The 23,718-nt window shown below is 45.0% G+C and overlaps 1 protein-coding gene across 2 annotated transcripts in view; it reads left to right on the plus strand.

The window, feature by feature from the left end:
• The window catches only part of SUFU (SUFU negative regulator of hedgehog signaling), an 86,479-nt gene that overhangs the window by 48,285 nt on the left and 14,476 nt on the right, over positions 1-23,718 (plus strand). Inside the window, exons 7-10 of one of the 2 annotated variants that reach the window (XM_048946627.1) lie at positions 3,180-3,336; positions 4,834-4,945; positions 15,408-15,542; positions 17,004-17,142. In XM_048946627.1, coding sequence (XP_048802584.1) covers positions 3,180-3,336; positions 4,834-4,945; positions 15,408-15,542; positions 17,004-17,142 — 543 coding nt within the window. The remainder of the gene's footprint in view (positions 1-3,179; positions 3,337-4,833; positions 4,946-15,407; positions 15,543-17,003; positions 17,143-23,718) is intronic. The other variant, XM_048946628.1, reaches the window with a different exon arrangement.

Here is a 23,718-nt window from a genome sequence, read left to right on the forward strand (position 1 = left end):
CGATAACAGGGGTTTCTTCAATTTACTGTAAATGAGAAGTAGCTCAGATTACTGGAATGTGAGTCAGCCAAGACAAGTTAAGGCACATGGAGAGTGCTTCTGCCTCACAGTGTGTCCTGCCACCAGCGGCTGCTGTGTCTGTGGTCTTTCCGGACTTCCTCACGCTAAAACATTCCTGTTTTCTGTTCTCTCTTGCCCCTCCAACGATCAATATGTGCAGGTGTGTGCGCTTCTCCTTTCTGCTAGGCTCTTGAAGAAGCCTAAAACCTGCATAGGGCTGCATAGGGCTGCAGTCAGCCCTCACCGTGCATCTCCTGCTCTGCATTAGTGGGCAAAGAATAACATGTTTTTCATTCACCTGGCACTTTCAATGGTGGTGGGGGAGATAGGGATGTGAAAGGGGAGAGAGAATGGTTGGACTGCTTGGAACAGGCAAGCACATTGGCAGCCCAGGGAGTGGGTAGAGATTGTTTTGAGGCTGCATTGTCTCTTGTAGGAACTGCTGAGGCCTAACCCCAGCCCTGGCAACAGAAGCTGTACTTTCTGTTCGAAGTTGCTGAGAAAGGATCCCAACTAAGATGTCATCCCAGGATGTCAGCAATTAACACTGTGGCAGCACTGGCTGTTCTCTGTGTAGTCAGGCTTTCCTGTAGGCCGCTTGCATTTCCCTGGCAGCACTGTCACACCATCCCCGTTGGTCCCCAGCTCCGTGCTGATGTGCTGTCTTAGCAGATATCTCAGAAGAGAATAAAGCTGATTTGAATTTCCTGAGTTGCGGTTGCTGCTCTGTGGGTCACACTGCAGTGCTCTGGCTCATTTAGAAAAGGATCAATGACTTAGAAGAGCCTCAGAGCATCCCTCCCACATGCTGAGAGGAAAATGGGACAGAAACATCCTTTCTTTGAGGAAGGAAAAAGCTGAACCTCCTTTGCCCTAGGCTCCTCCTGCTCTGCTTTGCTGCCTTTTCTTGGGAGGAGGAGCAGCCCCTCACCCATGCACAGCTTTACTGGCTAAGGATGGGGTGAAGTTACTAAAACCAACTGAACATTGGTTGGTTTTTCTTGGTTGTTTTTTGTTGTTTTTTTTTTTTTCCTCCCTTGGACATCTATGTTTGCAAACACAAGCATGCAAATCAGGCTACCTTAGGCCAGCTTGTTTCCATCAGATCCCTTTGATCTCCTAGGGATGCCAATAGAGCAGCTCTTCTTTCCCTGAGGAAGTGCTCTGGGAGCCAGCTGAGACGCAGACAAAGGGCTGCACCCCTCTCCCCTCCTCAAGGCTCTGTGCCTGGAGTGGGGCCTCCAGCTGTGGGGATGAAGCAGCACGTCCCATGGATTCTCCATCCGGCTGCAGTCCTCAGGGCCCTTTCTCTCCCTGCTCGGGGCCAGTTGGTGGCTCTCCCATGCTTTCTCAATGAGTGGAATGAAAAACAACTGTGCTGACAAGCTGAACCTCCCCATGCTGACTGCTTTGGGTCGTCACAGAGCTCCCTAAAGAGTCACATGGTAAATCTCACTTAAAGCTTCGTTAGCATATGTAGCATCAGATGTATTTGTTTTTCACAACTTCTATTTCTGTGTTTGGGATATAACAAAAGAAAATCCCAGCAGATGCATTATTTGTCAGATTTTCCTATTACTTTTTCGAGGAAGCTGCTTTCCTGTGATGCCAGAGGAAGGTCCCAGGCAGTAGTCTTCTCTGGGGGAGAGAAGCAGAAGGAGGCAGTCTCTTGAATGCTTAAATCTAAGCCAGGACAGCTGTGGTCTTATCCCGAGCTGCAAGTTTCTGCCTCCCTTTTGGGGCCAGAGAGCCAGTGTAGGAAGGTGACCAAGTTTTAAAGAAGTCACACTTGTCAGACAGGAAGCGGCAGGGGGACGTGGAGGAGGGTGGGACAGCAGCTAGGTGGATTCCATCATTTTAAGCTGCAACACAACCACACCCCCAAGCACTATGCTTATCTTTGAGCTTCTCAAATCCTCTCTTGAATGGTCACAAGAACAAGTAAAGCTCTTTATAGAGTACAGCAGATAGAGCTGGGCAAGGGGAGGAGTGTATGTGGGTTTTAGTATGGAAGCTGCTTCTTGGGGAACAGATTTTGCAAAGCACTGAATGCTCCCATGGTCTCTTGACTCCAGTGGCAAGGTCATAGCAGAGGCCAGGAATAATGATCTGCTCCTGTTGTGTGACACAGCTCTGCTCTGCCCTCAAATCTAAAGAGTTTCAGTCCTGCAAGCAGTGGGACTTAGCGCGTGTTTGGAGTTGACCCAAATGTGTAGTGAAATGGAGATCAGAATGGAACTAGGAGCGACATCCCTGCAAACTTCAAAGAGGAGCCTGATTTGTTCAGTGCCAGTGGAGCGGGTTGGGGTTAGGGTACTAGTGTTCTGAGCAGCCCTAAGTTTGTTCAGCTCAACATTACCCCCTTGTGGGAAATAGGTGGAAAATCAAAGTAACAGCAGTTGCCATTCGCAGGTAGGTGTCCTCTGGCTGAAACTTGGAGTGCAGTCTTGCTGGCAGCAGATGTGGGTGTCCTTGGAGGAAAAAAAAAAAAAAAGTGTGGTGTCTAAGAACATCCAGTTGCTTGTTGTTGGTGTGAGACACCAAACAGTGGTTACGTGCTTGGAAAGTATTTTGCCAAGACTTCTGACACTTGCATACAGGCCAATGTCTCCTTACCAATTTGTCCTCAGCTGAATGTTCCAGCACATTAAAAAGCAGTGGTTGTATGAGCAGTCTGCAAATGATGATCTTCTGTGATTGAGAAATCACTCTGTGCACTTTTCATTGGGGACTTGGAAAGGGATCTTTGTTACAGTTATTCAGGAGTTTGTTATTGATGGCATATGATAAGTAGACTGCCAAGTTGTGCTGCATGTAGGAGTACGTAAGAGCTTGGAGTTGTTGTAAACTGGAGTTAACATTGAAGGAAACAACCCTGTATACCTCAGGTTTCTCATTTCCACCTCTGTCTTGTGCCTGTGAGCACCAAGCAGTGAAGCAGTGAGGAAAGAACAGAAGCTCATTCCAGCCTGTCCTGGTTTGTTCCTGTTCAGATCAGCTTCTGATTTGACTCGTGCAGGCACACTTAGCTGGTACATCAAAATGTGGATGGAAGGCTGGGTTTCAGCTCAGGGTCAAGCCACGTCCAAAAAAGTTGTGGGGTTTTGGATCTTTTCAAGCAGGAGAGAGTCGACAAAGGGATTGAGACAGATGGCTCAAACCTAAGTGGAGTGAGTGCCAAATGTGCCTGGGACGATCTCAGCCGGCCCCCTGAGGATGATGAAGACAGCAGGAGCATTTGCATCGGAACCCAGCCGCGGCGGCTCTCTGGGAAAGGTAAGAGGTCCTGTGCTGTGGCACTGCCTTGGCCCTTTGGGCACTGGTGAGTGTGGGCAGTGCCACGGGGTTCCTTGGAAACAGCACGCATGCTAGAAGGCATGATATGCCTCAGAAGAAAATGAAATTTTGGAGTGGCTTCTTTAAGAAGGGCAGAGAAGGAGATCTTTGTTTTTTTCTAAATATATCTTTCAGGTTTTAGGCTGTTTCTCATCTAAATCTGCAAAGTTAAACTGAGCACTGGGTGAAACCAGGACTGTAAACACCTGCAAGGTGATGCAATTGCGTTTTCCTAGGTTGTGTTTCCTTTTTAACACTGCCACTTCTTGGGTGGTGCACTGAACTGACATTGCATGTTGGTGTAGCTGAACTCGAGTGATTCTTGCAGATATGGAACTCTGGGAGGAAGAAATTGAATGTGGTGGAGTTCCCCTTTGCAGTGAGATGCCACGTTAGGGTACAGATGTCGTGAACATTAAGCGTGCTTGAAAGTATCCACACTAACTTTCAAACGGGTGAAGTAATGAAATGTGACTGTCTGAGATTTCTTGGAAGGAATGATGTTTTCCATGGGAATTTATATCATATTTGTTTTAAGTCTGTGATTTAAAAAAAAAATAAAAGCAAATGTATACGTACATAGGGTTCTGCCTGGCCTCTGTGGAAATATTTTGAACCACACTGGATCTAAAAAGACTAGACTCTATTACCCCTCAGCCCTGCAAATGAAAAGTCCAAGGCAGATATAAATGGTGATATTTGCATGCTGTGTCCTTCGAGAGATTTTGAAATCATTTTAATATCTTCTTCTCTAGTCACTCATTTAAAAAAAAAAAAAAAAAAAAAAAGGAAACTTCTAAGCAAATTAAGAAAGCATCCCCTTAAAATATTTGGCCACTTGATGTTGTAGGAAAATGAAGATTAAGAACGGTGCATCTGAGCTGTGTAATTTGCAGTTTATTTTCAGATATGAGCTTGAGGATGAAGTTTATTCGCTAAAAGGTTTTTCTGTTTATGAATTTGGTAGTTAATTAATAACAGATTTTCAAAGCCAATTGCAGAAACTCCAGGACCTCCTTGCACTTGTTTGGTAAAGGAATAAGCTCCCATTATGCCTAATGGGAAAAGTGACTTCCAGCACGAAGGCTGGATGTGTCAGGAGGTTCTGCAAGAGCCGCAGGAAGAGCAAACACATCCTTTATGAAAGCACACAAATCTACTCAGAATTTCTACATTGGGGGCATAGTACCAACGGTTCCAGTTCTTGCCTGACATAACATTATAGCCCAGGGAATTCAAGCTTACTTTGTTAAGTGGTTAACTCTTATGGTGCAGGAAGTGTTGTTACGAATTCACCCTTAGTGTCCCTTTATTTCTTCCTGAAGGATTTAGATGAAACATACCATAGAAACAGGCCTTTTAAGAAAAGCTGTTGTCTCCTTGTGTTTGTGATGTTTCTGGGGATTCTGAGTCATGTTAAAAAAATTCTCTTTGCAGATACAGAGCAAATCAGGGAGACTTTGCGAAGAGGGCTGGAGATTAACAGCAAACCTGTTCTACCTCCAATAAATGCACAAAGACAGAATGGGTTGAACCATGACCGAGCACCGTAAGTGCATTCTTCAGTGATGGGAGGGTATAAGAGCACAGAGTGGAAAACTAAGTTAAAGCTGGCTGAGGAAAAGGCTTGGCAAGAAGGGAAAGCTAATAGCAAATGCTTACAAAGCCCAAAGACAGAGGAGGAGGAGTTGCTCAAGTTGGGTTAATAGGCTACTGCACAGGAGGGCAGATTTTGAGAGGAATTTTGCACAAACTTGCTAACACGGGGTGACAGACAGTGTCCTTTAGGATTTGTTGCTCATGGGGTACAGTGTTTGTAATCAGGCTGGACTGAGCCCTGTAAAATTTGTCATACAGTGTTGTGGTATCCAAAGAGCTAGATGGCACAGGTGAGCATTTGCTGATGTTTCTGCATGCGCATTTTGTGTCAAAGTTCATGATTAGGAACCTTTTGGTTAAAATGTTGATTTTTTTCTAAAATCATCTTTGATCTTGCCTGAGAAAGCACCTGCTGGCATTAATCAATGCCAGTGTTACCCTGGTGTCGTACAGTCTGTAGACTAACAGGTGAGTAAAGTAGGACAAGGTGGGCCTGTAGATCTGTCCTCATTTGTAAATTTTGGCTTCAGTAAGCCTATAGGAAGTTACCTGTGGTTTCAAGCCATCTGCAGTATCTGCATTTCAGTCTTACGGATTTCTTTCTTTCAATCTTAGGCTTATTTCAGTTACTAATTAAATCTTTTCCATCAATTGTAGCTTTTTCATCTAAGTGGTGAAGAAAGGCATGCATCTTTGCACTCTCTCATTTTGGTATTTCCTTTGGTTTCCTAGTCTCCTACGAGCACTGTGTTCCAAGAGTAAAGATAGTAATGATACCAGTTCTTTACTATAGTGCTAGGCAGCACCCTGCTCTATTTCAATTCTGTTTTCATTCCTAATTCAAAATATTCCTTGAATAGAACCCTGATGTCCTTTCTTGTTTCATTTTCTGGGTGACGTCTGATTTAGTTTGTGTATGAGTATTTCTGATTTGCCTAGTACTCTGGGGGAAGCATTAAGTTAACTGCTGATGCTGTGTACTAATAAGTGAGATGATATATTGGTGCTTATAAAAAAAAATAATAATAAACAAGCAAAATCTCAGGTGGCTTTATTACTGCTTTAGGAATAACCTTATTTTTTATACATAGTAATTATATGGAGCCAGATCCTGACCTGACTCAGATTCTGAGTATTTGGCCTTGTGTGAGGGTTGGTCCCATTAGACCATTGGTTGGTCCCATTGGCCCTGCTGAAGAAATAAAATGACGCCATCTGATTTGGAAGCATCACAGCCAGCCTTAGAAGGCTGAAAAGTACTGTGCAGGATTTCTCACAGATGCTGGGCTCGGCATTCCCAGGTTTGCAGTGGCTGGGGGAGACCAGAAACACTTGGGTGCTCACCAGGTCAGAGTGGCAGCTGATGGGTAAGTTGCAATGCTGGCTGGCAGTCATTGCTTAGATAAGAAGGCTGTACGTTATCCAAGGTATGATAAGCACAGATACACTCAAGGCAGAGTGCTGAAATGTTAAGGTGGAGCACACTGAGTTTTCGACTGCGCAGAGACAGAGAGGAAGGCTGGTCAAATTCAGAGCTTCATATCCTTAGTAGTAACCTTTGTAGCAAAGTTGTCTTACGTTGTAGCACACAGCTACACGCACACCTTCCCTGAAGCCCAAACAGTAGGAGAGGCTGGTTCCCTGTGTTTGTTTCCTAAAAGATCAGTGCATTACTCTGAGGTCTGTGGCTACTGCTGAAGAAGCTGATAGCTAGCCTGTTTCCTCATAATAGCAATGCAGTTAACAAAAAAGAGCTATCAGACTACTGTGTGTTTTGCCAGTGTCACTGGTGATAGTTATCATCTGAGTGATGGAGGAAATCTCCTCAATTTAAAGAGCTGTGTGTCTTCATATTTCCTTCCTCCATTCTTACCCACTGCTTTGAGAGGAGTTTGGAAAGGAGCCTTTTCAACTTGTGCAGTGTTTCTTCCTTTCCAGTTCATGTAATTGTTTGATGCATTGACAGTATGGTACAGCTGCAGTAGCACAGGAAGCTTTTACTAAATGTGAGCCTTTCTTAATTCTTCTTTTCTCTCTCAGCACGTCTTAAGCATTTGAGCAAGGTTGGACAACCTGCCTCTTAGTACATGGGCATGGTCCAAAATCTCTCAGTTCCTACTGCTGTAGAGAGACGTAGCACAGGAATTCAGTTTTTGCATGTAATAGTATATCTGCATCCACATTCCCTGTAGGTACCTGCAGTAGCAAAGGCTGAGACATGAAAGATGCACAACACAATGTAGATAATTTCATAAGACCTACGGGCACCTGATGTGGACAACTGCCCGCAGATCTAGTCCTTCTTATACAAGAGTCTGCACAAGGTACCTTGCTTTGGGCCTGTTTGGGCTGGCCTTCAGTTCTGCCCTTCACAAGTCATCCAGCTATTGAGCTTCAATTCTAAATCTATAAAATGAGACCAATAACAATGTCATCTTCTTGAGGCACCACCAGGATAAATATGTTAACAATTACGAGGTGCTGGCTGATGAGAACCAGGCTTGTGTGTAATCATATCCTCCACTGTACACACCAGACCATAAAATATCAAAGCCATGGTTCGTTGCAAGGGTCCTGTGAATAACTGGTGCGTTAGGGGCTCCTCAGGAACTTGACAGAAACACTCTACTGGGGCACGGCAAAGTGTTCCAAATCTGCTTTCCATAGGGAGCACTGCAGAGCCCTGGCCATCAAATTTGCACTCAGCTGACATTAGGATGTTAAAGGCTGACATAGACTTTAATGGCTTTGTGCAGAAGAGGAATTCGCTGTTTATTTATCATAGATTTGCAGCCACTGACTGCTTTCCTAGTAGCAATCTCCTCTTTCTTTTCTCTGGCCCCTACCACCCACACACAATAATCTGTCAGGGTTTAGAATAGACAATGTATTCCACATTCAGCGTCATTAAGTGCATCAGAACACTCACATTTTTGAACATTTATTTCTATGAAATGTTGGGATCCAGATCCATATGCATTTCCCCAACACTGTGTTGTTACAGTTTTCAGTGCTTGTGCAAAATCCTCACGTTGTTTGGTAGCAGATAGGGCTCGATTCAGTGTTCTGGCTCCAGCAAAGCACGTACTTACATGTTAAGCATGCATATTACCAGTTGTTCACTGTCCCAGAGTCCTAAAAAAAGTTCCTTTGAGGAAAAAAAGCTGGTTTCTGTCAAAACCCTTTTGGGTAGCTGTAGTACTTTGATTCATTAGTGTTATTACTGTAGACTGTGTAGCCATTTTTCTGCTATGGATATGAATAAAGGCACTCTTAATGCTCAAAACTGCGTCAGACATCTGTTTCTCAAAATGACTGTTAGCTCAGTTCATAAGCAGCCATTAAATCAGTTTGTATGCATTTAAGGAAAAAAAAAAAACCAACAAAAACTAAATTAATCTTTGGAAACACGTCTAATCATTTTGACCATAGGTAACATAATACTCTTGACTACACCGTGGAAAAATGAGGCGTGTATGAATACAAATATACCCTACAGTAGAAACATAATTTATTTCTTAGGACCCATTGGCTTGGTAGGTGCTGCTCAGGCACACAGAAGGGCCAGGCTCCCCATCTCCTTAACTGCGGATTCCCTGTGATTGGATGCTGAGCAGTTCCATTTAGATGTCAGACTAAATGCTGCTGCTGCTATGGCCTCTGTGGGCTGGAGGCTCCAGATGTCGGAGATCAGTGACACTTGTTGAGTCTCGCTTATTTTGCTGTTTAATTTCTTGATGTTGTGAACTCTGGAGCTGTCTTTGTTTGTGCTGTCCTGTGAGGTGGGTAAGTAGCAGCCCCACTTCATAGATGAGGACAGAGGAGCTAATTTGCCACAGTTGCAGTGAGAGCCAGGGTGGGGATGGGGGTGTTCTTGACTTTTTTCACCCCTCAAGGGTCCCCTTGATCATGCAGCACTGCTGGAAGTGATGCTTTTCTGCCCCTTGGCTGATTCAGTCATACTGCTCCTTAGCTGAGGCTGGAATAGAAACCCAGAGCTAGCAAACAGCATTACTGCAGTAGCTGGAGCTAAAATTATCAGTAATTGCTACACTTCATTGTTCTAGGTTTCAAGTAATGCCCACGCACATCTCTAGTGTCTCAAGGTGAGGTTTGATAGCAGAAAAAGGTCCCCAGGGCTGTGTTACTTGGACAAAACGCAAGGCTGAACCAAAATCTATCTGCTGTTTATCACCCTCCCTCTTCTCAAGAAGGATAAAGCAGCATGGTTCAACTTGTGCATGGTTCCCATATTTCTGGCTGGGATTTATTTCCCAGGGAGTGGCACGGTTCCTTGCCCACTTGTGCACAGTGGTCATTTGTCCAGGAGCCCACAGCAGATGCCCCAAAGACCTCAAATCCCACCTGCATTCGATTTCCAAGCAGAAAAACAGGCAGAGTCTAGGGATCCCTGAACATATGGTAGCTCTATGCCCATGTGCTAATTCCATCCAGCCCTGAACAATTTCCAGCTGTGTAGGGAAATGAAGACAGGCTCCTGGCAAATGGAGCAGGGAACAAGCCTCTGGCGGGTGGGGCTGGCAGGGCTGTCCTGGCCTTGACCTTCTGATGCAGGGCACCCCAAGCATCCCAGGTTGTTGCCCTTCCTTTATGGGAAGTTGTGTCAGTGTCCTTTATGGGAAGAGTGTGAAATCACTCCTGGTGATTTCAGTTCCTTGCTGTGATTTAGGATCAGGTTTGGAGCATGTGAATGACAGTGCAAGCTTGCAGGACTGGAGTCCTCTCTCTATGTAGTCCACTTGATTGGTAAATAGGGCACCCTGATAACTGCTTTTGTTAAGTGCTGTGTGTAGCATGGGGTTAATGCAAATCAAAAGGCTCCATTTGAGTAACATTTCTGAGGAAGTTCTTAGAGTAGTATCAAGATGTAGGATTTTCTTTGAGGAGAGTGTGCACTTTGCTTTGCCCAGTTGCACTAGATTTTACTTGCTGCTTTCCTTGGGCAGAGGGGAGCTGTTGTCTGTGTAGCTGGTTTCCTGTCTTCAGTTCTTGGAGGCAAAGTTTTACATAAAGGAGAGCATTTCAGCATTCTCTGAAAATGTCTCGTTTTGGCTAGACTTTCTGATTCTGCAACCACTAAGCAGTAAGTTTCCAACCCAGGCCTGCTTATTTAGGCATGCTCCCTCATCGGGACACATTCAGTGGTGTCTTGCTTGAGTAAGGAATGCTGAATGGGGGAGGCAGTATGCTTTAGGGAGTGTCTCTCAGTGTGAGCCTGAGTGCTGGGTGACAAGCCTGTGAACTAGAAAAGCAAATGTCTGGAAAACCAGTGTCAGGAGAAGTGCAGAGTGGTTACCGTGCTAATAATTTGCATTTCTGCATAGTTTTCCTCAGATGAGAATCAAAAAGTGCTCTGCAAACATTGACTTAATCCTTGCAACACTCCTACATGGAAAAACGTCTCAGTTTTACAGATGGGGAATGTGCTGCATAAAAGGGTGGTTTGGGTCTTCAGAGTGCTGGTGGCACAGCCTAAATCCCTCAGTTGTAGTTCAGCTGTAGGTTTGCAACAGCCTGGGCCCTGCAATCACTGACAGTAGTAACTATGCAGCTTTCCAAAAGGGCAAGAAGATTGTTGCTGCTGGCATTGTCCTTGGAGCCTTTCTGCATCAGGAAATGCACACAGAACCTCTTTACCATCTGGTTGAACCAGGATGATGAGCCTCCAGGTTGGAACACTTGAGCAAGCCTCGTCTCAGCATGACCACAGCAGGATCCATGCAGCAGCCTCCTCACTGGTTCTGCACTTGCCTCTGTGCCTCCATGACGTGTCCTGTAATGCTGAGTGCCAAGATGCTCTGGGCTCTTTCCCACAACTGCTGGTTTGTCCTTCAGGGGAAACTGTGGGAAAGACACTGGAAGACTGCTGGCACTTAAGTGATCTTTGACCGTATCTTCATTAGAGAGTGACGAATTTTGAAATAGCCCCAGCTGGGAAGAAAAAGGAAAAAGAAGTGGGGCAGCCTTTTTCTCCCAGCTGTGTAAGCCTGCTCTAATTGTCTGCATCTGCTAAGTCATGGCACTGACGCTTGTACCAGGAAGCAGGCATCAGTGATGTAAGTCAGGTTAGCGATGTGGTGGGCACCCACCCTCACAGAGGCACTGCCGTGGCCTGTTTCTAAGAGTCTGTCCTTCGTGATGTCAGTACCTGGATAATGGCTTGGAAATGCAGAGAAATGGTGTTCCATGTTGGTGATGGAGCTTGGAAGGGAATTGTGACCTCCTCCAGTAACAAATCTGTGAGATCAAACACCCCGATCATAAAGCAGGATGTGTATGCAAGAATAAATAAACCTTTCTTAATCCGATCAACCAGGTTATTCTGGAATCCCATAAAATAACTGCCATTGGGACTGCTTGAGAGAAGTTGCCATAAACATGACTTACAAGGAGGGGACATCCAAACTTTGCGCAACCTGGTGATTGCATTGGCGGTTTTCCAGGATCCCCCAAGGGCTGCTGCTAATTGGCATAAAATTAAGCAGATTGCAGCTACTCTCATCCTTAATACAAAGAGAGGGCCCCCGGGAGGCTACAGGTTGCAGCGTGTGGCTGCTTCCATCGTGGAGCACAGTGCGTGGGGATGTTTCGCTCCTCGGGCTCTTTCTCCCTATTGAGGGAGGTCTGGGGAGGATGCAGTCCACAGCAGAGCCCTTTGCAACAGCTTGACCACCCTTCTTTCAAAAACAGTGCTTTCAACGTCAAATATGGCTTTGATTAAGATCATGGACTGTTAATCAGCATTTGCAAGATTAAAATAATAATAATAATAATTTCCTCCTCTCCTCCGCCCAGAAGCAGACTGCTGGTAGAAACTGAAGCTGGAAAAAATACTTGAAAGTCAGCGAAAGTCACCTTGGTAACTGCAGCAATACACTTGCTCAGAATAGGAGACATCAAACCCAACTACAAACAGCTTTAAAGAAACAAAAAGAATGTAATCATCTAAAGAATTAATCTGACAACTGCCCACATTTACACCTCCCACAAGCTCCCAATCAGAGGGAAATGCGCTTTAATCTCCTCCAACCCCCCTCCAGTTTCACAAAGCACTAGATGCTCAGTCCTTAAACTGGGACATTTCCGGTGTGCTGCTTCCATTTAAATCTACTGCCTTTCCAAATGCAGCAGCCCTAGCTGCTGCAGACTTGTTTTTTCTGGGCACAGAGAAACATGGCTTTTTTGTGTGGGTTGGATGAAGTATTAAATCTGGAATAGACAAAGTTTGTGGCGTTTTACGTGATAGTCAGCTAGAGCTTAGTCATAACAAATAAAACTCCACCGTTTTCTGCTGCTGGTTTATTTGGTGATGGGGTGGAGGAAGCAAGGGCTTACGGGTAGCTGACAGTCATAAAACCAGATATGTTAGTGTTAGAAAGCAAACTTTTTCTAAATTTTCTTCTGCGGCTGAAAAGTACAAGCTGTGGACGGCAGTGTGTGTTGTGATGTGAACTTCTCATTGACAGCACCGTGGATGTCCTGGTGACCCTCCATCTGGGCTGTCACCCTTTGGAAGAATAAGCACAAGCATTTCTGTTCCCAGTAGGAGCGTAATGATGGGTATTTAAGAGCTGCTGCACGTGTTCCAGAGATGAAAGTCACGTTCACTTTGTGGCTTTCCTCAAGCACCTTGCACTTCGACATCTCCAAGCATAATGCAGAGCTGTAGGATGCACCATGTCCTCTTCATGTGCTTAGTCCACCACGTGGCCACAAGTTCCCAACCATACAGAGCTCTTGATGAGAAACATAAAGCTTAGATAGAAGATGGCAGGGTTCTGCTACTGGAGTTTCACCCTCAGCTTCAAATAGCTGGAATTGTGTGAGCCCCACTAAGGTGGAACAAGAAACACTGAAACCGTGACTATCTTGGAAAAGTTTCGTGGAAAGGATTAATTATTTCGTGTCATTCAAAGTATAAACTACCATTTTGCTTCACTCCTTCACCTTTTTGACAGAAGGACTGGTTACTTATTAATGTGCAGTCATAATTATTGACAGCCTTAGTCGCAGCAGTTCCGTTTGATAGTTATACATTAGTCAACATCTTCTCTCGAGTGTATAATGACAAACAGCATTTGCTGTTTCTAATAAGATTTAGAAAGCTTTGCCCCTTTTCTGCAGAATATTGTCGTCATTGCTATTATTGCATTAACAACCGGAGGCTGTTTCCCCTCAGGACTGCAGCCCCATTGTGCTAGCAGCTGTACTGGCTCATGTGGTGGAAACTGAAAAACCCACCTTCATTACAGGGGGTTTGGAGCCTGGGGTTGCTGGGATCCACCCTCTGGCAGTCTGTCCTTCCAAAACGACCTACAGCACCGGCTGTGGGACGCTGTGGTGGGAGACATACCTGGCACTTGAGCGATCCAGGTGAGAAGGGGACAATCTCCTGTCTGCAGCAGTAACACTGCTGTGTAAATCCTGATCCGCTCCGGGGTGCCTAAACTCTGGAGCTGCATTTAACAAGTGCAAGCTTATGGCCTGCTTGAAAACCATGCGTTGCTAATGGCTGACCCTTTTGGAAGGGATTGATAAATTAATGATTGGAAGCGGTAGACCACTGGCTGACTTTCCCACAGTTCACTGTGTATATACAATCTGATAAGGAAGTTCAGGCAAAGCTTAGCTTAAGGTCAACTGATCATTAATCAACTGTGCACTTCTCAGGTAATCAGCCTGCAAAATGCTGTCCCACTCCACTCTTTGAAGACCCCACCTACAAAGAGCTGTAAAATGTTTGCCCAAGTAAATTAAACACAGCTTTAAGTGCCACCTATAGACTACAAAGCATGTTGTGTCTTTGCTTCAGGGTTAACCCTCAGGACTGACACTTGGCTGACTGACAGAGCAGCAGCCCACCCCGTGCATAAACTGTATCCTGACCTACCCTGTCCTTGCTGCGTCCATTACTCTTTGTGTGTGGCTAATGCACAACACGAAACACATTTCATCTTGCAAGGAGATGAGCTGGGCTACTCTGTTTCTGTTTTGTTTTCTCTGCATGTTCCTGCCCTGGACCTGCAGGGTATTTGCAGGCCCTCCTGAGACTGAAGCTGAGCTTGTACCTTTGTATTGGAGTGAGCAGCTCAGCAGTCTGAGTGCAAAGCTCTCCTAGGCCTGGATGCCAGGGCAGAGGCAAAAGACGGAGCCGCTTTGGAAGCTGTTCTGAACTGTATTGCTACGTGTGTGGTTGATGGAAGTAATTTTGGGACAGCACTCAAATGTAAAGTCAAGTAGAGGTGTGATGGGTCGTGAGAGCTCGTGAGGGTCAAGCTGTTTCTTTACATTGTTTTCGAGATGTATGTTCGAGATGGCTCAGCTTGCATGGAGGAAGGATCTGAACGTGTTTTGACAGTGTTCCCAAATGCAAACTACTTAGCCTGGTAGTGCTGTTTGGTTTTTAATTTGGCAAAACAGAACCACATTATAATATGGTATCTTTCTGTCAGCTCCCTGCTTTCCCTCTTCTCCTCTGCTGGTGATTCTGCAGTATAGGAATTATCTAAACTTAACATAAGTCTGACTTGTATTATTTACACCAAGTGACAAAAATATAAATCACTTGTCAGACTCATCACATCAATTCATGTCATTCTCAAAAACTGTAAACTCCGTGTCCTTCCTTCTTTGTTCTGGACTATCATGTAACTGCTCTTTGAACACATAAAGTGTTTATGGTCAAGTATTTTGAGATACACCTGCTTGATTATCTGGAGGATTCTATCTGGCAGAGTTCCTAATCGTGTAACAACGTAACCTTTAGTCATGGCTTCACGACATGCTGGCCTTGCAGAAATGAAACAAATGCAAAGCAGCACTGCCTTATAGCACCCCCACTTCAAAGAGAAGGCAATCTGTGTATGTCCTGCTCATTATGAGCAGAATCCATCTTTGGCTCTTGCACTTGATGCTGATGGAAAAGAGTTCTCAAAACCTTTCAGTTGAGCTATGGAAATAAGTGATTTGGATATAATAGTAGGAATGCCTCAGACCTGAAAGATAGGTCACTCTTTCTTGCAGGTCACTGCCTAAAATATCCTGAAGACACAGCAAGAGGGAGAGGGAAGGCATAGCTGCTAATGTTCCTAAGCTGTTTTTCAGTGGTTTGGGCAGAGAGTGCAGGTTTTCTCCAATTCTTCCCAGAAATTCTATTTCTTGTGTGCTGGGGAAGAATGCAGCATGTGTCTTCACCTAGTTCTGATCCTAGGTCATCAAACAAAGGCAGCAGCACACTGGGACTGATAGTCTGCGGGAGGCTGAGTGAGAACTCAGATGTGTCTTCATAACAGTTTGGTCTTGTGTTCCTCAGTATTGACACAATTGATCTGAATCACGAGAAGCAGCACGCAGTGCTAGGATCCTAAGTGTGCACGTTTTGTCTCTCTTAGAAGCCGGAAGGACAGTTTAGAAAGCGAGAGCTCAGCAGCTATCATTCCTCATGAGCTAATCCGCACGAGACAGCTGGAAAGCGTACACCTGAAGTTTAACCAGGAGTCTGGAGCGCTGATTCCCCTCTGTCTGAGGTGAGTGGGGCCATCCTTCCTCCTCAGCTTCTGCAGCTTTTGTCTTATGGCACTGTTTCACCATACAGACGTGCATGCAGTGGTTCTTTAAAGGCCAGAGCTCAGATAATTTTGCCGAACACACTGGAAACAGATGATTCTTTGCATGTGTTTTCATCGTGGTAAGACTGTTTCTCATTCTTTTTTGCTGTCCTCCAGTATATTTTAGTGTACTGAAACAGGACAGGATTAGTATGCTTTTATTATTAATGGTCTAATGCTGGCGACTCTGATAAAGAAGGGATGTCTTATCATACTCTGTCAAAGAAATCCCTTGAGTTGTTAACTATGGCTTATGGACTCAGACACAAATATTTGTGCAAAGCCTGTTTGCAGTCAGTTTATGCATGCAAGTGTGTTTTCTAGTCAAATTCTCTCACATGAGTGAACGAACAGAACATTGTGTGTACCCTATGCATTATCTTCTGAAGGTTAGGCTATGCATACCACTGCATGTGACATTCTAGATACTCACAGTTTCAGTCAGGCACTCTTTTAAAAGATACATGTGGCAAATGTAGTCGTTAACATAAGACAAATGATTGCAGGTGATTGAATTACTTTGGCTTAATGAATTACCTGCCTGTGGTATCAGAGTTATCAGCAGCAGGTGCACACTTGCCTGTGCCTGTTGAGAAACCAATGGGATAGCTGACATGAACATATTTTATTTTACATTATAAATGTGTAAATGCTCTGTCCTGATCAGTTAGCACAGCTCAACTTGACCAGCAGTAACTCATCAGTCAGCTGTGACCCTGTCATTGGGTGCTATATATCTTACCTTATGTTTTCCCAATTGCATATTGGAAGCCATGCTTGCATGCAAAGGCACTCAGTCTAAGTACCACAGGTATGACTTTCCCTGTGGAAAGCACTGAATGAAGAAAAGGGTATTGATACTATAAATGGTTCTGCATATGTATCCTCTAGGTGTTTTATTGAAATGCATAAGTAGTGCAGGTTACATTTGTCAAGCACCAGGGTATTGAATTACTAGGCATTGTCACTGTAAGTAAGTTTGATCCCACTGATGGTCCTGCTTAGAAAAGCATCATCTCACTGCCACATGATGCGGAGTCTGGATCCTCTCCTGCAGCTTTCTTGTTTCTGAAAGACTGACAGTCCCCTGTCTGTACATGCATCAGAGCTTCATCACAGGGGCACCCCCACAACGGGATCCAGTTAGGCTATTCTAGCTCTGAAGCAAGGCCCCGCATTATATAGGGGAGAATAAAAGAGAACTTGCCTCAAAAGGAGACTTGTGATGGACTAATCAGTCATATATTCCTAAAAAGTTAATAGTTGCTACCTTCAGGTGGCTTCACATGCTGATGGCAGAAGCTACAGTGATACATCTTCATCAATCTGTTGAATGCTGCTCACAGCCTTTCAGTTCACACACGTGTGTTTTATTCCCAGGGGAAGGCTCTTACATGGACGGCACTTTACATATAAAAGTATTACAGGGGACACAGCAATCACGTTTGTATCAACGGGAGTAGAAGGAGCATTTGCTACAGAGGAGCACCCCTATGCAGCACATGGACCTTGGTTACAAGTGAGAGAACCTTTTGCCTTCCCCCTTTACACTGTCCTAAGTATGATCCTATGTTAAGGGCTTAAAAGTGTAACAAACCCGTTTAGTATCACTTACAGTTTATGCAGAATATTTTCAATGATTATGAACTCAAAAAATAATGGTAAACTGTTACTGTTTATGTTAATGGAGCTCAAATTGATGAACAGTGGCTGGAAAGTTATAAAATTATCTGTGAATACAGAAGTATCCATTTCCTGGAGTCAGCAAACACTTTGAAGACTGTATTTGCTCTTGATTTCCTCCAGAAAGGAATTTGGGGAGGCAGAGTGGAATGACCTAAACAACAATGGAGCCAGGCTCCAGCAAGCTGATCTCTAGAGAAGGCTGTGGGACTTCGATCCTACAGAGCCAGGATCTCAGTTTTACATCACCCTTAACAGGAGGGCAGCACAGTGGGTACAGCCTCTCAGTTTTACCTCTTTCTTAATGATTCTATGACAAAAGTGTGTTCCTTGAAGCACCCACACATCTTCTGCACCAGATTGTTTCTGTGTCACAGATTTTCCTTGGAAGCTCCCCATCTGCTTATTGTTGAGGGTCAGCCCTTTAGAGCCAGGGATGCACGAATTATATGACGGCATAGCATTATTCTAACCTTGAATCGTGGTTATAAACACATTGCAAACACAAAAAAAAGCTTTGAGGAATATGTTTATTCAGAAAAACACATCTCTGAGAGGCTATATACGTGCAGTACTTCTCTGCCTTCACTGTTGCTGTGGCATTCCTGCCTCCCCTTCTGTTTTTAAGGCAGAGGTTTGTTTTTGCGTTGCAGTGTTGTGGTTAACCTTCCAGTGACTTGTTTCCAAGGCATTCCAGTGCGTGTGTTCATTCGTCTGGAGGACATCATACCTTGAAATCTGTATGACTTGTAAAGGGGCTGATCTTGGCTGGAATCATCTCGTGTAGGGATTTCAAAGAACTTGCATGCTTTGATTGTACTGACTGGAAAGTGCAACACTCCTGTAATGATTAACAGCAAACGGTCAGGCTTAAGGGTGGGTCATTTGCTGTTGGTTCCTGTGCTTGCCAGCATATGATACATGGGATCTTGTGACTGTGTTAACTCCAAACATAAGAGTATTTGTCTGCATTTACATCACATCTTGAAATGTATTGATGTGTGGAGTAGTCAGGTAACCTCTAAGAGTGAGGAATGGCAGTATTTAGGTCACCATGCAGGCAAGTAACCAATATTAATCCTTGAGCCCGGTTGCTTCTGTGCCTATTACTGTGGTACTGAAGATTAAGCAAGTTTTTTGGAGTATGTGGAAGGGAAAGGTGAAGAGCTTCTGTCTCCTAAGGGATTAGGAGAAGCAAGTTCCCTTGCTTGTTTCCTGCACAAGATCATTGTATTGGATCTTCTCTTCTGACATGACTGACTTTGTGCTGGCTCTTGCCCAGTCCTGTGATAGGAATGAGGGAGGACAGCCTGGTTGGGAGGGGAAAGGAAGCTAAAAGCAGCCTGGGACAAGAGGAGGAGGACCTGGTTGTGTGAGATAGATGTGGGAGTGTCTGAGGCTCTTGGCTTAATATGCAGTGCAGGGCTTCTTCTGTGCTCAGCAGTCCCTTGTGGTGTTGGGAGCGGAGGAGGGAGGTTCGTGTGGCTTTGCTTCAGAAGTAAAAGACATTGTGGTGCGCAGAATTATCAAGGAGGCGAGTCATGTTAGTTTAGACCTTTGCAGCCTGAGTAGGCAGAGTTGGCAGCCCCGCAGAGCTTTCACAATGAGGCCCAGGGGCCTTTCCTCCTCCTTCGCCTGGGACCCCGGGCACTGCAATGCAGAGGCTTGTTGCAAAGGCGTGCAAACAGAGGGATTATGGAGTGGAAGAGAGATGGCAGGCCTCTTTTCCTGCAGGTTTTTCTCCTGTCTCAGGAAACAGAGCCTGAAAAATCCGGGCCTCCACTCTGTGCAGCAGCCAGGGACTGACTCCTTTTGGGCCTGAGTGCTGGTGCAGCGAAAGCCCAAACCTGCAGACTAAACACAGCACCTCCTGTTTACATCTAGTGGGCTGGAGTGGAGCATGTCCAAGGTGGGTCAGGCCGAGCTGAGCAATGAGCTGAGAGTTGCTGGCAGTGGCGGGTGCTTAATGGGTGACAGGAGTTTGGCAGGTCCTGCGCTGTTCCTAGCAGACAGGTGTCCGCATCGCTGCCACAGCTCGTGGCAGGAGCCCTTTTAGCAGTCTCAGCAGAAAAGGCAAGGAATCATTAGACTACGACGATTGTGTGTCCCATTTCTGTCAACAGTCTTTCCAGGTCACGTTTGAGGTGTTCTACTGGGGAAAGCCTGTCCTGCTGCTGCCCATGCTCAAGGGATGATTAGATTATTTCATTCTGCTGTCAAATTGGCACCTTTCCCATATTTGGATTTTTTTTTTCATTTAAGTAACATTTAATTAGTTCTAAGAAGCTAAATTCTATTAAAGGTCTAAGCATGTCAGGCTGGTTTATTTCTGAACTTCTTCCACTGTGTCATGTATTGTTGAATAGGGAAATTGCTTTGACTCAGAAATGTACAAACATATTCAAGAAGTCCTCCTTGTTAACACTAGACTCCTGTTTATATGCTAGTTACCGTGGCAAAGTCTCTGATGTGTAACACTTGCATTAACATTACACATGATCAAAGGCTTCCGTCCTTCTTTCTTCCGTTCCCCCTTCCCCCAGCACCGTGACAGCAGTATCCCCGTGCCTCCTGAGCACCCCTCATCTCCTCTCCTTCCCGAAGGGCAGATGTTCCAGATGCACAGAGAAAGGCTGGGCAGGAGCTGTCTGGCCCGGTGTCAGAGCGTTAAGGATGCTGGTCATATAAACAGGCTCTGACATTAACTGCCCCACAGAGACATTCGTATTCGTGGTGGAGTGCCCCAGCTTCTGGGTCTGAGAATGCCAAGCATGCAGTTCATCACAGATCAACCTTGTTTGTCTGTATGCCTACCCAAAGCAAGGTGAGGTTGTGCGTGTGTTCTCCTTCCCTCCCTTACTTGTGTTCAGGCAGATGATAGAGACGCTCTGTTGAAATGTCTTACTGATCAAACCCGACCCAATAAAGTTGCCTGAGCCTTTAATACATATTAATATTATCCTGGGGTAGTTTGTGTCAAAGCCTGTCAGCATGCATCATCCTTTGGGAATTACCATCATTAAGTCTTCGGTGATGGGAGTCAGGACATGCTTCTGCAAAGCTCCTCTGCTTTTATGTGTATGTCTAGCACAAAGCAGACTGTTCTCCCCTCCTACCTTGCTCACCTGGACTGCTTACTCTCCCAGAGGGGAGAGGGAGGTTTGTTTAACACTACCTTCAGATAATTTCTACTCCTGCTGCTTTAGGCAGTCATTGTTCTAGGGAAGAAGATGACATTCAAGTCTTTGATCATGTGCAACGTACATGTTACGCATCAGATATTGCTGCAAACTCTGACATACGAGTCCATACAGTGCAGTGAAAACAAACTTAAATAGTCCTCGTTAACTGCAAAGTCAAGCATACAGAATTTAAGAACTATCCAAAAAACAGTTTCTGCAGCTTAACCTTGCCCTTCGTGTGTGTATTTCAATATCATATCTTATTGAATGTTCAGATGTATTTTTTACAAAGTACGCCACCTCATTCAGTGCAGAAGGATGCAACATGTTTTGGGAAATAAGGTAGACTCTCACCTATAGGACATCCACTTTGTTTGTTTGTCAAAAGCAGAACATGTATAGTGAATGAGGCAAGTAATCGCAAGAAGATCGGAATAGTCCCATGGTGAAGCCTGTTAAGTGTTACCCTGGAGAACTGAATCCTGTCCCTACCTCTATTATTCTGTTCTTTCTCAATATTATTTCCTGATTCTCAAGCTAAACTATTCACAGGTGGCAAATGGATTTGTGTTCCTTATTTTCTGGATGGCCAGCTTGAGAGCTGAGGTCTCATCCATGTTCCCAGCAGCACCAATGGCCAGAAGGAATTCTGCTGCAGATCCCCTGTGCTCCACAGTGCAGAGTAGGCTGGAAAAGAGGGAGCTGTGAATCTTGGGACAGGCACCTGCAAGAAGTAGCCATTTGGACTCAATTTCCTCTTCACTTGTTTTCCGATGTCTGTTAAGGAAAACCTTCTTCCAGTCATCCTGTGAAGATTAATTTAGTTCTTGCAAAGCATTCCAGCACCACAGATGAATACTAGAAGCAATTTCAGGAAGATATTAAAATTCATTCTTGCAAGTCAGGAGAGAGAAAAGAATTCCGTGGAGTAGGGGGCCAACCTGAGAGTCAAGACTCACACTGAAACCCCTCTGCTCTTACAGGTTTTCTCTGAGATTTTGTTAGGTCTCAGCTTCTTTAGCTCCCTCCCCCATCTGCTGCATGGGAAGGAGTGCTCCCTGCCTTGCAGAAATGTGAGGCTGAGCACGTCAGAGGCTGTGAGAGCAGCAGAGACAGTAAGATTAGGTACTTCCAGTGTAATCCATGCTGGCAGTAGTCGGATGGAGAGTACTAAATAAAGGGGAAGAGAGTAGGAGGAAACGGGCAAACAACTTGAATGATAATGAAAAGAAATGATGACTAATGCTGCATTCAGTGAGCAGAACCATCCTGAGGACCAAGCAGGGCAGAGGTCTTGTGGGAGAAAAACTGCAGGCAGTCTTGTGATTACAGATTTGTTTCGCGAGGCAGACATTCACTGGGGCTGAATTAACATTGCACAGGCAGTCTCTATTCAGCCATTTCCAAAGTTTCACGTGCCCAGTATTGCTGGTCTCTGTAGAGGTTGTTTTTTTTCCAGGTAGTTTACGCAGTTTCAAAACAAATGCTGTTAGGCTGATGGAGGCTACGGATCATTTGCAGTTGGCACCCTGTGATCCTCAGCACAAGGTCTCTGTCTCCACGTGAGCTCTGCTTGCCTTCCATGCCAACAGGTTTGCAGCGTCCAGCAGACATGGTGTGGATGCTGAGGCTGTGGAAAAGGGGCTCCCCTCCCGTCTCCCTACCCTTTGTGTCACCTCCGGCTTTGGCCTCTGGTCTGCCCTCCATCCTGTTTTTCTATGTCTTTGTCTTCCCCTCATCCTCTGCTTTTCTCTCCTCCCCTTCATTCAAGTTGGCAAATTCCTTCACCTCCTCCTCCACATCGCCTGACTTCCAGCAGAAATGCTGAGAGCACTGGAGAGTTTCCTGCTTTGCGTCCTGATGTGCCTGGTGCCATAGCAATCCCTCGTCACTCAGAGGAATGATCAAAGGGGAAAGTCCTACTTAGCAGCCTCTGCCCTGTGTCTGGGAGTGAGCTGCCTTGGGCTGGGGCATGTTCAATGAATAATGGACCTTCAGTGCATTTTTCTGCCCTTCTCTGAAAGGCTGCAGGCAAATCGTCACTTTCAGAGGCTTCTGGCTTGGCAGAGCATTCTCTAAGATAGGGAGAAAGACTTTCCCTTGACCTTCGGAGCTCCTCCTGAGGGCTAGTTCCAGTGCTCTGCAATAAAATGATTATCCACATTTGTTAGCACTGCCGGAAACTACTTTTTCCAAAATACCTCTCTGAGAGAACTTGATTCCTTTTCCCCTAAAAGCCCTTAAAAACCTAAAACAAGACATCCAGCATGGAAAAATAAGTAGAGGCGTAGGACAGCAAGGTCAAACTTCTGGTAGAAGACGTTAGACAAGCATGTCTGTAGGCAAGGTAGGTACATGGAGCCCGTGGGAAGCATCCAGCTTTCAGGAGCTATCAACGCGCACTATCTATGTTGGCAGTGGGGGGGGGAGATTACTGTGAGCAGGGTCATAGGGGACAATCCATTCTTTTGGTTTGGCAACCTAAGTGAAAAATCTGGGAAAGAAGAGCAGACCAAGCTCAATCTTTAAATATTCTCAGTTTTTCTTGCTGAAACAAAAGCCTTAAAGAAACCAAAAGCAGAAGACAATCCTTTTGTGTTGAATGAAACCAGAAATAGAAGGTTTTTTTCAATAAAAACAGACCAAAGGGGAAAAAAAAAAAAAAAAGCAAGTTTTGCAGAATGGAGTTTGGTGTTGTTAGAAGTTTTGTCTTCTCTAATCAACATTTGAAGGATAAAGCACTCACCCAGGATATGAAAAACTCATGTTTTATTCCTTTGCTTTTATTTCAACCACTATTTCTACTTCTTAGCTTTATGGCCACCACAGCTATAGGGTATTTTGATTGTTCCTCAGCTCATCCAATTGGAGTTGTTCCACATCATATAAAACACTGAATTAGTCACAGAGACAGAGAGCACAAGAGAATGACTCTGTTCCGGTAGAGTTAGGACATTCCCCTGGAAATGAGCACATCTGGTTCTTCTCTCTGCTCTACCACATGTTAAATCATTTATGCACATTGGCATAATGGCAGCAGTAGAGGTTCAAAGCAACCTCTGTAACGGCTACTCTGGTGCTTGAGCTGCTCGCCCATTAAGTGGCGGCTATGGTTTGCATCCAAGGGATTGGTTTCTGGTCTCCCCAGACCAGAGTAGCTGTGTCATGCCTGGCCTGGTGAATTTAAGGACAGTGTCCACAAACTGCCCGAAATCACATACAACTACAGC

Source organism: Lagopus muta, chromosome 5 (assembly GCF_023343835.1).
Source record: "Lagopus muta isolate bLagMut1 chromosome 5, bLagMut1 primary, whole genome shotgun sequence".
Lineage (NCBI taxonomy): Eukaryota > Metazoa > Chordata > Aves > Galliformes > Phasianidae > Lagopus > Lagopus muta.